The sequence below is a fragment of the Mycteria americana genome, chromosome 9, assembly GCF_035582795.1.
Source record: "Mycteria americana isolate JAX WOST 10 ecotype Jacksonville Zoo and Gardens chromosome 9, USCA_MyAme_1.0, whole genome shotgun sequence".
NCBI lineage: Eukaryota > Metazoa > Chordata > Aves > Ciconiiformes > Ciconiidae > Mycteria > Mycteria americana.
Window position 1 is genome coordinate 18,023,377 of NC_134373.1, and position 16,308 is coordinate 18,039,684.

Consider the following 16,308-nt stretch of genomic DNA (forward strand, 5'->3'; position numbering starts at 1 on the left):
AGATAATTAATCAGATAAGACACACAATTGAAGTGCATCTTGTGGGTAATGTGTTTTTTTTTCACCAGATAACTGTGATGCCAACTAGTACAAAGAGCCTTAGACCTTTGAGATTCTGAACTATTTCTCCTCCATTATGAATTCTGCAGATCATTAGCTGTACTATTAGGTAGAGACCTATTAGTTTTTCTGAAGAGCGTGGCATGACCTTCTGTCTCCTGAACTAGCTTTGTGGAAGGTGGGATGTAACAGAAGGAGAGAAAGGCAGAGAAGATAAAAAAAATAAAAACCGAAATAATACAAAGTTTTAATATTAAAGGGTAAATTAGATCTTCTACTTCATAATGCTAAGCTGCCGTATCATCTCACATATTTCTAAAAAAACAAGAGAGGTAGGGAGTGATAAGCCGCAGCTGGGCCTAGACAGCTCCAACCTGCAGGCTGAGATACACTCAGAATCAGCCTCTCAACACACCTACCATTAGCCATATCCAGAATGTCTGAAAATATTTCATTGAATCCATTTTCCACTTTTTCCAGTTGGACCTACAATGGACCTAAGTGCGTTTAAAGATGGGCTGGAAGTTATTGTTCCAGAGCCAATCAAGATCCGTGTTCCTATCACTGGCTACCCTGTGCCAACCGCCACTTGGTCTTTTGGTGACCAAATCTTAGAAGAGGGTGGTCGTGTGACAATGAAGACTACTGCCTCCTTTGCAGAACTTGTAATTACTCCAAGTGAACGTCCAGACAAGGGAATTTATTCCTTAACATTAGAAAACCCTGTGTCATCTGTTTCAGGAGAAATTAATGTTAATGTCATTGGTAAGCGGACATGTATATATTCTAGCAATAACATTCCATATTTGTCTTGCTAAAATCAAATTAGGTTAATAATGTGAAATCACACAACTTTCAGTAGACCAACTATATTGAAATATAACTAAAAACTACAAATCCATCCTCCAAAAAAACTCTTTTCTGGTTTTCAATATCCAACTTTGCTGTTTAAGGAAGAATGACTAAGAAGAGTAAATCTTCTGGCAGATAGATTACATAGAGATCATCTGTCAAACTCCAATTACAAAATAATTAATACAATTTCTGTGATTTCTAGCTCGTCCAAGTGCACCAAGAGAACTTAAAGTTTTAGACATAATCAGGAACACAGTACAGCTGTCATGGGAACCTCCAGAAGATGATGGTGGAAGTCCAGTTACTGGCTATCTAATTGAAAAACGTGAAGTAAGCCGGAAAACATGGAACAAAGTAAGTTCATTCTTTCCCATTTCAGTTTCTATTTGCTATATTGTTTCCACATGTGCTACTGAATTTTTTGTCTTATTTTGGTAATTGCTCTTTGGAAATAAATTTTAGAAACACATAGGAGCCTTCCTTCTCTTTAGGTTATGGATCATGTTGTTGACCAAGAGTTCACTGTACCTGACCTCATCCAAGGAAAAGAATATTTATTTAGAGTTTCTGCACGCAATAAATGTGGCCCAGGAGAACCTGCGTATATTGATGAACCTGTAAATATGTCAGCACCAGCAAGTGAGTCAACTGTTTCACATTGTTGCTGATTTTCTGTTTCTGAAATATTGCTGATTTTCTTCAAAATAAGATGTAAAAAAAAAACTTCCTTAGGCTGGTTTCTAAGACCTCATATGTTTTTAATTTTTAATAGCGGTGCCCGATCCACCAGAGAATGTTAAATGGAGAAATCCAACATCAAAAGGAATCTTCCTAACATGGGAGCCTCCCAAATATGATGGTGGTGCCCGCATTAAGGGTTATCTGGTAGAAAAATCCCAACGTGGCACAGACAAGTGGGAGACATGCGGGGAGCCTGTTGTTGAAACAAAGTAAGTAAATTAACATCAAGTATATCCTTTCAAGTAAGTATATCCTTTCAACTAGCTGAGTCATCCTCACCACTTTAAATATCTGGATTTTTTTTTTTAACAAACAGAATGGAAGTAACAAAACTCAAGGAAGGAGAGTGGTATGCATATCGGGTTAAGGCTTTGAACAGAATAGGAGCTAGCAAGCCAAGTAAGCCAACAGATGATATTCAGGCCATTGATGCGAAAGGTAATTGCTTCAATCACTGAATTACAATAGCTGCTTTATTTTTACCAGTCTCTGAAATACTGTTTCTATAACAACGTTTCTATTCTCTCCTAAATCAGAGGCTCCAGAAATTTTCTTAGATGTGAAGCTTCTTGCTGGTCTTACTGTGAAAGCTGGAACTAAAATTGAGCTGCCAGCTAAAGTAATTGGAAAGCCAGAGCCCCAGGTTACTTGGACCAAGGCTGACAAAATTTTGAGACCTGATGACAGAATCACCATTGAAACCAAACCTAATCATTCTACAGTCACTATTACAGACAGCAAGAGGAGCGACAGTGGAACCTATATTATAGAAGCTGTAAATTCCAGTGGACGTGCTACTGCTGTTGTTGAAGTTAATGTTCTTGGTATGCATGTATTTTATGTTGTTTATAAAAATCATTAGTAATGTACTGAGGTATGCAAGCAGAAGATTAACATTCACATCTTGTCCTCTACAGATAAACCTGGTCCACCAGCTGCATTTGATGTATCAGAAATCACAAATGAATCCTGCCTTCTGACGTGGAATCCTCCACGAGATGATGGGGGTTCTAAAATTACCAACTATGTCCTTGAGAAAAGAGCTACAGACAGTGAAATATGGCACAAGTTGTCATCAACTATTAAGGATACAAAATTCAGAGCTACCAATTTAACTCCTCATAAAGAATATGTGTTCCGAGTCAGTGCCGAGAACATGTATGGTATTGGGGAGCCAGCACAGTGTAGCCCCATCATTGCAAAATATTCATTTGGTTAGTTAATTAAATTAATGTTAAATTTGCACAATATTTCAACAGGGAGAAAAAACCACATATGTGATGCTTTTGTTTTTTGTTTTGTTTTTTAAAATTTATTAATTTATACAGATCCACCAGGCCCTCCAACAGGTCTCAAGCCTACAGAGGTCACTAAAGATTCAGTCACCTTAACATGGAATGAACCAGATGAAGATGGTGGCAGCCCCATAACTGGCTACTGGGTTGAAAGATATGATCCTGAGCAAGATAAATGGATAAAATGCAATAAAATGCCAGTGAAAGATACAACATTCAAGTAAGACTACAGTCAGTTTAGTCTGAAATAGGTCACAGAGACATAAAAATGTAACAGTAGCCTTTTAAACAAATTATACATTGTTCTTACCTTTTTCCTTGCTTCCATAAGTTTAGATACAACTAACATCTGGTAGCATACTTTTTTTGATAATTAATTTTAAAGAAGAGTATCTTTACAGAAGAGTGAATCATCTCTTTTTTAAAAAAATATTATGCTTAGTTATTTCTGTGCTATGTGATTATTCATAAGACATTCCAAAATAGCAGACATAGCCATCTCAAGTATCAATTTGCCAAAACCCTGGGGTTTTTTCTCCTGGTACTCGTATTAACTAACCATGGAACATGCAAAAATGCAAGATGGCTCTCAAAACATTGGTTTCTGTGTCATGGTGCACCATTTTACTGTTGACAATATACCTATTTTGAATGTTTACTATTTCATAAAACATCATTAGCAGTAATGTGGGTATTTTCAGATTTTCCAAGTAAACTGTAGTATGAAGAGTAGAGAGACTAACGTTTTAGGCATGAGTTACTGTGTATATTTGGTTTAATCAAACTTAATTTTTATTTGCAGAGTTAAAGGTCTTACAAATAAGAAGAAATATAAGTTCCGTGTCTTGGCAGAGAATCTTGCAGGACCTGGAAAACCAAGCAAGGAAACAGAGCCAATCTTAGTGAAAGACCCAATTGGTATAATAAACACATTTTTAATAGTTTAATTTAACAACAACAAAAATGTCTTTGTTTTCAATCACATAATTAATATTGGACTCCTGTCTAGATCCACCATGGCCTCCTGGAAAGCCAACTGTGAAAGATGTTGGCAAGACATCATTATTCCTGAGCTGGACAAAGCCAGAGCACGATGGAGGGGCAAAGATCGAATCTTATGTCATTGAACTATTAAAGACCGGAACAGATGAGTGGGTGAGAGTGGCTGAAGGAGTTCCCACAACTGAACACTTCCTCAAAGGGCTTATGGAGAAACAAGAATATTCATTCCGTGTAAGAGCTGTGAACAAGGCTGGCGAGAGTGAGCCCAGTGAACCCAGCGACCCTGTGCTGTGCAAGGAGAGGCTCTGTGAGTATTGTTTCAGAACATGCTGCTACTGCAAATACACTGTCTCTGTCTTTAAAAATGCCCTATGTTTGCCTGTCTCTGTAGGTACCAAGTGACCTCTTGGAAGGCTTAGGAAATATTAGAATCTGCCCTGTTTCAGCTAAGAAAATAGAAAGTTTTAATAGTTTTGGTGTATTCCCTCTCTTCCAAGATCTTTGATGGGAAATACACTAATCTGTTTTACCTTCTTTTTCTGTTTTACAGATCCTCCTTCACCACCTCGGTGGCTTGAAGTTATTAATATTACTAAAAACACAGCAGATCTTAAATGGACAGTACCAGAAAAAGATGGGGGTTCCCCAATTACCAACTACATTGTTGAAAAGAGAGATGTAAGGCGAAAAGGCTGGCAGACAGTTGATACAACAGTTAAAGATACCAAGTACACAGTGAGCCCACTGACTGAAGGCTCATTGTATGTGTTCCGTGTGGCTGCTGAAAATGCCATTGGACAGAGTGACTACTGTGAAATTGAGGATTCAGTGCTTGCTAAAGATACTTTCAGTACGTTTCAGATTTGCTTATTGAGTGATAGGTAGAAACAGCTCACGTGTAATGGATTCCTATTCTTCTAATGTGTGTATTTTTTTCTTTAGCAACCCCTGGGCCTCCGTATGCTCTTACAATAGTTGAAGTGACAAAAGGTCATGTTGATTTGAAATGGGAACCACCTAAGAATGATGGTGGCAGACCGATTCAAAGGTAAGGTCATTTTAAGTTTGTGTAGTGTTTCCTGTAGATGAAGATCTTTTCATGAATGAAGACATTTCTCTCAAAATGTTTAAATTTTAAATGGACACATTTTATATAAAAAAGAGGTGGAGGGATGTAAAAGAGAAGCCAAGTGGTCAAAGCAATTAAGGGTTTGATTTTAGAATGTGGAAATTATGCAAAAATAAATAACTTAATGTGCATGAACAATGAATGTGTGTCAACATCCTCAAAACAGCATCTAATCAAATCAGATTAAATTGAACTGTATATAAAATAAAAAAATTAATGCAACCATAGTTTCCAGTTCCTACAGAGCTGTAGCCACTTAGACCCACCTACCAAGTAATATTGTTACATTTTCCTTCTGCCTTAGTTTCTCATTCAAACTGTATACACTCAGCTAAGATGAAGCCTCATCTGTTTTCTGTTCATTCTCTTCTTTATTACACTTTTCAAACAGACTGGTTTACTCCTTTGGGTTGTTTCTAACTTGTCCTTTTCTTTGGTTTCTAAAGTATCTGTCCTCTGAAATTCACCTTGAATGCCAGTTAGATTTTTCCTCTTATATTTTCAGTCTTCCTCTTCTTCCCAATCACAGTAAGCATGTCTTAAACAAACTGCCAACTACAGAGGTCTGCCTGAAGCAACATAAGTCACTTAATTCGCATTGGTTTCCCATAGGCAGAATTTTGACAGCTGAGTAACTCACAGATAATATCTACAAATATTCTCGGTGGACTAACCACTGAGATCCAAACTGGCAAAGATAAAGTATAGCTTGCAGGTTCTTTTACCTCTGCAGCTCTCTAAAACCTGAGAATACAGCAGAAGTTCAGGAATTGGCTTTCAGAATTGGGTCTGTCAGTAATGTCAGCCCCATTATTTTCAAGACCTACCAGGACTACCAGAACTAAGTGGCTGATGTGTGAAGTAAAGTTCATTGAATCTGTCACCCATGACTTTCTCTACTTTTCCATTGGCCAAACTATTCTAATCCCTCTTCATATATTTTATTGAGCTAGAAGTCTGAAGCATTCATGTTTCAAGTGCCTGATAGTATTTTCCCCCATTTATTCAGATATGTTATTGAAAAGAAAGAAAAACTAGCCACTCGCTGGGTAAAAGCTGGCAAGACAGCTGGTCCAGATTGCAATTTCAGAGTGACTGATGTCATTGAAGGTACAGATGTACAGTTCCAGGTTCGTGCAGAAAATGAAGCTGGCTGTGGTCATCCCAGTGAACCAACCGACCTCATTCATATTGAAGATCCAACAAGTAAGTAGTAGTATAATATACAGCGTACAGATTATGGAAGCAGTGTACTCTGTAAAACAGATATTCTGGGCGAAAAATGACACAATCCTTTTCCATTTCTGCAGGCCCTCCTTCACCTCCTCAGGATTTACATGTCACAGATGCAGGTCGAAAGCACATTTGCATTGCATGGAAACCACCTGAGAAGAATGGTGGAAGCCCTATTATTGGGTATAATGTTGAGATGTGCGAAGCAGGAACAGAAAAATGGATGCGAATTAATTCTCGTCCAATAAAAGATCTAAAATGTAAAGTGGAGGAAGGTGTTGTTCCAGACAAGGAATATGTGCTGAGAGTCAGAGCTGTCAATGCTGTTGGAGCTAGTGAACCATCAGACGTCTCAGAAAAAGTTGTTGCCAAGGACCCAGACTGTAAGAATAGATTCCCTTTTTTTCAGATCTGCATAACTGAAAAAAGAATGGTGTTTGGCAACTTTCTAGTAATATCATACTTACTTTTACAGGTAATCCAACCATTGATCTAAAAACTCGTGACATTGTTGTTGTTAAAGGACAGAAATTAAGTATCCCTATACCCTTCAGAGCTGTTCCATCCCCAACTATAACATGGCACAAAGATGGCAAAGAGTTGAAAGCTGGTGACAGAACAACAATGAAGAGTGACTACACCTCTGCATTGCTCGAAGTCATAGACAGCGTTCATGCTGATGCGGGGGTTTATACTATCACATTGGAGAACAAGCTGGCATCAACAACTGGCTCAGTCAACGTCAAAGTCATAGGTAACTAGGCTTCTTCCATTCTGAGAAAGATACTTATCCTCACTTGAGCCCTGCAGCTGACAGAAGAAAGGACTAGAAAAATCCCTTTTCTGCCATGTGGAGGAATCACTTCAACTTAGACGCATGCAGATGCAGATTGCCATAAAGGCATTAATGGTACAAAATCCCACAAAAAAACCCACTTTATCCCAAGTTGGTCTAACTAGTCAGTGGCTGCTGAAAGCCCAATTATTATGAATAGTCATCATATAAATATAAAGAAGCCTATAAGAATTCGGAATATTTTTCACCTTTAGGAACGTAAATTCATATATATGCTGTGTAGCCAACATTTGTGGTTTTGGTCTGCTTTCTGCAAAGCAAAGAAATGCAGTATAATTTCATATTTGTAGGAATACATTTTCCAATCTATTTAGTTAACTAATTTTATTACTCTTATTTAAAACAGGTCCACCTGGACAGTGTAAAGACATTAAGGCAAGCGAAGTAACTAAGAATTCTTGCAAAATATCCTGGGAACCTCCAGACTTTGATGGTGGTACTCCTATTCTGCATTATGTTCTGGAACGCAGAGAAGCTGGTCGTAGAACATATATCCCCGTCATGTCTGGTGAAAATAAGCTTTCATGGCAAGTCAAAGATCTTATCCCAAACAGTGAATATTACTTCCGTGTAAAAGCTGTCAATAAGATTGGAGGCGGTGAATATCTTGAACTAAGAAACCCAATCATTGCAGAAGACCCAAAACGTAAGGTTTTTTTACTACTAAATAATCTAGCAAATTGAATTTTAACTAAAATCTTCATACTTTCTTTTCTCATATGATCCCTCTTTTTCTACTCTTCCACAGAGCCTCCAGATCCTCCTGTTGACCTTGAGGTCCATAATCCAACATCAAAATCAGTAACACTTACATGGAAACCACCCCTGTTTGATGGTGGAAGCAAGATTATGGGCTATATAATAGAAAAGCTCGCTAAAGGCAAGGAGAGGTGGGAGAGATGCAATGACTATCTGGTACCTCTGTTAACTTATCCAGTGAAAGGTCTTGAGGAAGGAAAGGAATATCAGTTTCGTGTTCGTGCTGAGAATGCTGCTGGCATCAGTGAGCCTTCTCGGATTACTCCTTTTGTGAAAGCTGTGGATCCTACTGGTATGAATTGCTTATTTGATTGTTTGTAGTAATTGCCATACATTCTTAAACATATTGGAAGATTCTACTCTCCATTTACCATTCTGTGTTATTACAGAGGCTCCAAAAGTCTTTCTTGCTGCAAACTTACAGTCTGGCCTTGAGGTGAAGAGAGGTGATGAGATCATACTTGAGGCGCATATTTCGGGGTCACCTTATCCATCTATCACATGGCTGAGGAATGATAAAGTTGTCAGACCAGAGGAAATCAAAAAGAGAGTAACAACATATACAAGGAAGAAGAAGGGTGAAGCTGAAGAAGAGGAACCTTTCCAGCTTTCACTGCCAGAACGTATGAGTATTGACAACCATAAAGAAGGAGAGTCTGTACTATCAATTCGTGACTCCATCAGAGCTGACCATGGCACATTTACTATTAAAGTGGAAAATGATCATGGTGTTGCAAAAGCCTCATGTGAAGTCAATGTGTTAGGTATGTAATGAATGTCCTAAAAAACACCTAGTTGTTCAGAGTATTGGGTAAGAAGTGCACAAGATGAGTACTCATCATTTTTCTTGCTTTACTAACAGATACACCTGGGCCTCCAGTCAACTTTGTATTTGAAGATGTGAGGAAAAATTCTGTCATTTGCAAGTGGGAGCCTCCCCTTGATGATGGTGGAAGTGAAATCCTAAACTACGTACTGGAAAAGAAAGACAATACAAAAGCTGAAATGGGCTGGGTCACTGTCAGTTCAACACTCAGGCATTGCAAATTCCATGTAACAAAACTGATTGAAGGAAAAGAATATCTCTTCCGTGTCTTTGCTGAAAATAGAATTGGATCAGGGCCACCATGTGTTTCAAAACCAATGACAGCGAAAGATCCTTTCTGTAAGTTTTAGTTTTGAAATACAACCTTTTCACAAAACTAGTGTAAAACTACACAGACTCTTAGAACACTCAGCTTCATCTATGTGAACGTTTCCCAGAAGAAACTTGAGCAATGTAATTATTATTTACTGCGCATTTTAAACCATTGAAATAAAGGGAAATATTGAAAACACTCTAATTTCAATAGTAAAGAAATAAGAATGACAATCACTATCATAAACCTTTACGCTTAAAACACTTAACATCTGAATAGTGACATTCCCTGTGTTCAATAGACTAATATTCTTACCAAAAGAGAGAACCACTGCAAGTTTGATTACTGATTGCAGTTAGGAATGAAAGTTTCTAAGAAAGAGAGTAGAAGAACTATGAATGACTTAAAATAAGTCATTTCTCGTACCTTAGTTCTCTCTTAGATTTGAGTAAGCTCTGAAGAAGACAGCAATGATGACAAAATTAAAATTCTTTTTTTCAGCTCCACCAGATCCGCCGAATAAGCCTGATGTGCAAGATGTTACCAGCAACAGCATGTTGGTTAAATGGAATGAACCAAAAGACAATGGCAGCCCGATCATAGGATATTGGATTGAAAAACGTGAAATTAATAGTACTCATTGGGCTCGGGTCAACAGGAACCTTGTGAATGCTCTGGAAATAAAAGTTGAAGGACTGTTGGAAGGATTAACCTACATCTTTAGAGTATGTGCTGAAAATGCAGCTGGCCCTGGTAAATTTAGTCCACCATCAGATCCAAAAACTGCGCAGGACCCAATAAGTAAGTAGCTTAGCAGAAGCTAATAGCAGACAGGTGACAGACTAGGATTCATAGCCTTTAACTTTGATTTACACCTGTTTATTTATAGTGCCACCTGGTCCACCGATCCCAAGGGTTGCTGATACAAGCTCAACTTCTATTGAGTTAGAATGGGAACCTCCTGCGTATAATGGTGGTGGAGATATCACTGGTTACCATGTATACAAACAACTGGTGGGAATAAAAGAGTGGTCACGTTGCACAGAGAAACCCATTAAGGTTCGACAGTATACTGTTAAAGAAGTCAGGGAAGGTGCAGACTATAAACTCCGTGTTACTGCACTTAATGCAGCTGGTGAAGGACCACCTGGTGAAACCGAACCCGTAACAGTTGCAGAACCTAAAGGTATTGCAATTGTATTCTTTTCAAGAAATGTCCAGCTGCCTAAAAGGTGTTTTTTAATCTCTCCCTTGAACTAACGAACTGTTTCTCTCTCTTCTGCAGAGCCTCCCACTGTTGAGCTGGATGTTTCTGTCAAAGCAGGCATTCAGATCATGGCTGGGCAAACTATTAGAATTCCTGCTACTGTGACAGGGCGTCCTACTCCCACCATTGCATGGGCTGTGGAGGAGGGTGAATTAGACAAAGATCGAGTTGTTATTGAAAATGTTGGCACAAAATCTGAGTTAACCATTAAGAATGCATTGAGAAAAGACCATGGAAGATATGTAATTACTGCTACCAATAGCAGTGGTTCCAAATCTGCAGGAACTAGAGTAGAAGTATTTGGTAAGAAAAATATTTTCGGAAATCAACTGAGCATTTCTTTTGGTGAGATCATCTTTGGGCTTTATCCTACTTGTTTGATTTTGGTTTTCAGATGTTCCTGGTCCAGTCCTTGATCTAAAGCCAGTGGTCACAAACAGAAAGATGTGTTTGCTTAACTGGTCTGATCCTGAAGATGATGGTGGCAGTGACATCATAGGCTTCATCGTTGAACGGAAGGATGCCAAAATGCATACATGGAGACTAGCTATAGACACAGAGAGATCTAAATGTGATATTACAGGTCTAGTTGAAGGGCAGGAATATAAATTCCGTGTTAGCGCGAAGAACAAGTTTGGTACTGGTCCACCTGTTGAAATAGGACCCATTCTTGCAGTTGATCCATTAGGTAAGGTGATTAATTTTATGGGGTTTTTTAAACAATTTTTAATTATAGTTTAATAAACCAGTATTATTGTGTGGATTGCTTTCTATACAGAAAGTGTATTTACTTTTCTACTCCCTGGATAAGGCATCTGCCTTAGAGTAATTACTTCAGTCAGATCTCTGAATCAGTTCTGTAAGAATACTATGGTTCTTTATGCAACAAAATACTGATGTCTACTGAGACACTACTTGTTACCTTTTTATCCACATACATGAGAAACTTTATACTATCCATAACCATACTCAGATACTTTCCATACAAAAGCTATGGCTTTAAAAAGCCAGAGCTACTGTATTTATATGATTAAAAATTCTCTCATTTTTTAATGATTTTTTATTATGATTTATCTATGTTAATAGGTCCTCCAACAGCACCTGAAAGGTTCATGTACACAGAGAGGACGAAGTCAACTATTACGCTTGATTGGAAGCCTCCACGTAGTGATGGTGGCAGTCCTATCTTAGGATATATTGTTGAGAAGAGGAGACATGATTCAAAAGACTATGAAAGAGTTAATGCAAAGCTCTGTCCAACAACATCTCTTCTCGTTGAAAAACTTGATGAACTTCATATGTATGAATTCCGTGTCAAAGCTGTCAATGCTATTGGAGAAAGTGAACCATCATTGCCCCTCAATGTAGTTATACAAGATGATGAAGGTATATCTGCTTTAAAGAAATCCATACAAATATCTCCAGAATACTGCAAGACAATTTCTCTGTTTCATCTCCATCCTCTGTCATTTTTCTTCTTGTTTTCAGTACCTCCAACTGTTACATTACGCTTGGCTGTGAGAGGAGATACTATCAAAGTGAAGGCAGGAGAACCAGTCAATATTCCTGCTGATGTGACAGGTCTGCCAATGCCAAAGATTGAATGGGACAAGAACGAAGTTTTAATTGACCAAACATCCAGTGCACTTAAGATAACCAAGGAAGAAGTATCTAGAAGTGAGGCAAAAACTGAACTTATGCTGCCTGCAGCAGTGAGGGATGATAAAGGCACTTACACTGTGCGAGCTTCCAATCGTCTTGGCACTGCATTTCGCAATGTGCATGTTGAAGTGTATGGTAAGGATGCGACATTTTAATAAAATGACAGCTAATAAGATGCTTTTGCGTTTTTCTTAATGTAATTCTATGCTCTATTGCTTTCATATAGATCGTCCTTCTCCACCAAGAAATCTTGCTGTTTCTGATATTAAAGCAGAATCATGCTCTTTAACATGGGATGCGCCTCTTGATAATGGTGGTAGTGAAATTACCCATTACATTATTGAGAAACGTGATGCTAGTAGGAAGAAATCTGAGTGGGAAGAAGTCTCCAAAAGTGCTGTTGAGAGAAGATTTGGGGTAATTTTAAAAATATCTTTATTACATACTTTAGTATGCATAAAAAAATAACAATAGTACACATCTAATGAAAACTGCTACGTGCATAGATCCCTGTGCTCGTGCTCCATTTAGACTCCAGAATTACTGGATGAATGTTGCCCATCTATGTATGTGTGTTTTCCTCATGTGACAAAACAAAATAAATTGTTCTCTTTTGCCCCTTAATCTCAGCTGAGTTTAGAAGACATCTTGCTTTCCATTTCGCAGCATTATTCGTAGCTTTACCACCTGCAAAAACAAACATGATAACATTTTTATTTATGTTTGGTCGTATGCATGTGAAATAAGAATATCCTTAGGGCATTACATAACAGCTGTGTAGTACATAAACGTAGGTATGTCAATAAGATTCCAAGACAGAATTTAAAGTGAAAACCGCTGCATAACTTCAAATAAGTTTATTCTGAAAGCAGTCAGGTATTGATTTAAATCTTATTTTTCAGGTATGGAATCTTACAAGAGATGAAAAATATCAATTTAGAGTCCGGGCTGTAAACAAATATGGAATAAGTGATGAATGCCTTTCAGAAAAAGTTGTTACTAAGGATCCCTATGGCCTTCCTGGACCTCCTGGAAAGCCAAAAATTTTAGATCGCACCAGATCATCAATGCTGGTGACTTGGGAGCCTCCTTTGAACAATGGTGGAAGCCCAATAACTGGCTATTGGTTGGAGAAGAGAGAGGTGGGAGGTGTCTACTGGTCACGTGTTAACAGGGCTCCAGTAACAAAACCATCAGTAAAAGGTCTAGAGTACAATGTGCTTCGTTTGGCTGAAGGTGTTGAATACCAGTTTAGAGTTATGGCTGAAAATCTTGCTGGAATTGGCCCTCCCAGTGAACCATCAGATCCTGCCTTAGCAGCAGACCCCATATGTAAGTATATAATTTGACTATTTTTAAGGACTATATCACACCAGAACCAAAATGTGCTACTATTATTTGTATTTAATTTAGTGCAATTAACCCAATGCTTTGTTTTCATTAAACCAAAAAGAATATATTGACACAAAGTAGTTTCCTGATTTGCTGTTTTTCACCGTTTTAAAAATAATTAGTTTTAATTTAATTTTTTTACCTCTTTTATGAAACTTAAACTGTGATTACACCAGTGCAAACATTGCCAAATAAATTTGAGTCCAGAATCATATTTTTATATTATTGTTTTTCTTTATTGTTAAAGAGTTCAATCTTTATGCCTGGTACCTTAAGTATCCCTTAATAATATATATAATATATGTAATTAGTATGCATGTTCTAGGATTATACACTCTACCTATGACAGAAGAAAATTAAAATACTTGCATTCTTCTAGAAACTATTCAGAAAAAATACAGACAGACACTAACTGTCAGGTAACTTTTACTTGCTCTTGTTTTACAAGTTGTGCCTGGTCCACCATCTTGCCCAGAGGTCAAAGACAAAACCAAATCATCTGTAGCTCTTGCGTGGAAGCCTCCACAAAAGGATGGTGGTAGTCCTATAAAAGGATATATTGTTGAAATGCAAGATGAAGGTAGTACTGACTGGAAGAAGGCAAATGAAGGAGACAAACTCTTTCCTACTTGTGAATGTGTTATTCCCAACTTGAAAGAGCTCAGAAAATACCGATTTAGGGTGAAAGCTGTAAATGCTGCTGGAGAATCAGAACCAAGTCCTGCAACATCAGAAATACCTGTCCAAGATATTCTAGGTAAGTACTCTGGTAATTAATTTAGGTATTTATATCTAAATGCCACCTACTGCTGTGAATGTTCAAGCAGGATGCCAAGCAAGTCAAAGTCAAAACAGAACAAACAATTATGCAAAAATGTAACAAAAGATTGACACACATTTTTGAAAGTGTCATGACGGCCATTACTCGGGAAAGATATATTAGAAAACTGATGAGCACCTACAGTCATACTAAGGAAATAATGTGTATTTCACGAAGAAATGACTACAACAAATTTTTCTATTTGTATAGTTCCCAGCTTCCTTTTTGCACACCCAACCTTTCTTACATAAACATGCATTCTGCATGTTTGTGTGGGGTTTTAGCTCAGTGCTGACAGAAATTTACTTTCAGTAGCCCTTAAAATTTATATATTAAAATATTTTTGCAGAGGAACCAGAAATCTTCCTTGATATTGGAGCACAGGATTTCCTCTCCTGTCGTGCTGGCACAACAATTAAAATCCCAGCTGTTATCAAGGGTCGTCCAGTTCCAAAAACATTTTGGGAGTTTGAAGGAAAAGCAAAGACAACAGCAAAGGTTAGTAAAAGAAAAAGCTTTTTTCTACATGTGTTTCTAGACATTTAAACCTATCCCCTTTTCTATTCATATTATTTCCCTTTGTTTATAGGAGGGAGGTCATACTGTACCTGAAGAAGCTCAGGTAAGGCAAACAATTTTTGTGACTTTAGTATTGTTGCTTTTTTCAAACATAAATACTTAAAATTGATCTATAACTTCTCTTTTTTTCTATAATACACAGGTGGAAGCAACTGATACACGTTCAGTGATTATCATCCCTGAGTGCAACAGAAGTCATTCTGGACGATACAGTATTACAGCAAAGAACAAAGCAGGACAAAAAACTGTTCATATCAGAGTTAATGTGCTTGGTATGGCTTACACATACTGAAGTATTCAAATATGATGTTTTAGTCCTGTTTTTCTACATACTTATGTAAAATTTTTTCTGTTGTGCTTTTACCTTAACAGATGTCCCAGGTCCACCAAAAGACCTAAAAGTAAGTGATATCACAAGAGGTAGTTGTAAACTTTCATGGAAGATGCCAGACGATGATGGTGGAGATAGAATCAGAGGCTATGTTATAGAGAAAAGAACTATTGATGGGAAGGCCTGGACTAAAGTCAATGCAAACTGTGGAAGTACTTCCTTTGTTGTACCTGATCTCATATCTGGCCAAGAGTATTTCTTCCGGGTACGTGCAGAAAACCGTTTTGGTGTTGGTCCTCCTGCAGAAACCATCCAACGGACCACAGCCAGGGATCCAATCCGTAAGTGAAATCAAAGTAAAACAAATTATTTAAAACCAAATACTGTACAGTGGATTTAGTCACCTTTCTGTTTTGTTTGTGAAGATCCTCCTGATCCACCTATTAAACTAAAGATTGGCCTTGTAACCAAGAACACGGTGAGCTTGACATGGAAACCACCAAAGAATGATGGTGGAGCTCCAGTTACACATTATAATGTTGAATGTCTCCGCTGGGATCGTACTGGAGAAGTGAAAGAGACTTGGAAGCAATGCAACAGACGTGACGTAGAGGAAACAAAGTTTACTGTTGAGGATCTTGTAGAAGGTGGAGAATACGAATTCAGAGTCAAAGCTGTAAATATAGCAGGTCCTAGCAGGCCTTCAGCCACTGTTGGCCCACTTGTTGTCAAAGACCAGACATGTAAGTACTAACCGATACTAGTAAATACAAATTCCATTTTAAAATTGTGAAGTATTTTTGTATGTTAATTTTTTCAACATTTCATTGTAGGCCCACCATCTATTGAACTCAAAGAATTTATGGAGGTTGAAGAAGGAACAGATGTTAACATTGTGGCCAAGATAAAGGGTGTACCCTTCCCCACATTAACATGGCTAAAAGCTTCTCCAAAGAAACCAGATGACAAAACACCAGTGCTGTATGATCAACATGTCAACAAGATCGTTGGTGAAGATAGTTGCACTTTATTGATTCAACAGTCTCGCAGAAGTGATACAGGCTTATATACTATAACAGCTGTAAATAATCTGGGAACTGCTTCAAAGGAGATGAGACTAAACGTTCTGGGTAGATATCAAGAACTCTTATGCATTGCATAAATTGATAGCATTCATGTGATACTTTA

General features: G+C 37.8%; 1 protein-coding gene across 1 annotated transcript in view; it reads left to right on the plus strand.

The window, feature by feature from the left end:
• Nucleotides 1–16,308, plus strand: part of LOC142414557 (titin-like) — a 243,793-nt gene that overhangs the window by 161,556 nt on the left and 65,929 nt on the right. Inside the window, exons 216-249 of the mRNA XM_075511917.1 lie at nt 541–825; nt 1,118–1,269; nt 1,407–1,554; nt 1,688–1,865; nt 1,973–2,094; nt 2,193–2,480; nt 2,574–2,870; nt 2,985–3,171; nt 3,754–3,869; nt 3,961–4,260; nt 4,504–4,803; nt 4,896–5,001; nt 6,092–6,288; nt 6,393–6,698; nt 6,791–7,069; nt 7,518–7,817; nt 7,920–8,222; nt 8,320–8,694; nt 8,793–9,095; nt 9,571–9,870; nt 9,959–10,255; nt 10,355–10,639; nt 10,731–11,024; nt 11,423–11,722; nt 11,825–12,133; nt 12,225–12,415; nt 12,901–13,330; nt 13,839–14,147; nt 14,560–14,708; nt 14,800–14,832; nt 14,932–15,061; nt 15,162–15,461; nt 15,546–15,863; nt 15,954–16,250. Coding sequence (XP_075368032.1) covers nt 541–825; nt 1,118–1,269; nt 1,407–1,554; nt 1,688–1,865; nt 1,973–2,094; nt 2,193–2,480; nt 2,574–2,870; nt 2,985–3,171; nt 3,754–3,869; nt 3,961–4,260; nt 4,504–4,803; nt 4,896–5,001; nt 6,092–6,288; nt 6,393–6,698; nt 6,791–7,069; nt 7,518–7,817; nt 7,920–8,222; nt 8,320–8,694; nt 8,793–9,095; nt 9,571–9,870; nt 9,959–10,255; nt 10,355–10,639; nt 10,731–11,024; nt 11,423–11,722; nt 11,825–12,133; nt 12,225–12,415; nt 12,901–13,330; nt 13,839–14,147; nt 14,560–14,708; nt 14,800–14,832; nt 14,932–15,061; nt 15,162–15,461; nt 15,546–15,863; nt 15,954–16,250 — 8,484 coding nt within the window. The remainder of the gene's footprint in view (nt 1–540; nt 826–1,117; nt 1,270–1,406; nt 1,555–1,687; nt 1,866–1,972; nt 2,095–2,192; nt 2,481–2,573; nt 2,871–2,984; nt 3,172–3,753; nt 3,870–3,960; nt 4,261–4,503; nt 4,804–4,895; nt 5,002–6,091; nt 6,289–6,392; nt 6,699–6,790; nt 7,070–7,517; nt 7,818–7,919; nt 8,223–8,319; nt 8,695–8,792; nt 9,096–9,570; nt 9,871–9,958; nt 10,256–10,354; nt 10,640–10,730; nt 11,025–11,422; nt 11,723–11,824; nt 12,134–12,224; nt 12,416–12,900; nt 13,331–13,838; nt 14,148–14,559; nt 14,709–14,799; nt 14,833–14,931; nt 15,062–15,161; nt 15,462–15,545; nt 15,864–15,953; nt 16,251–16,308) is intronic.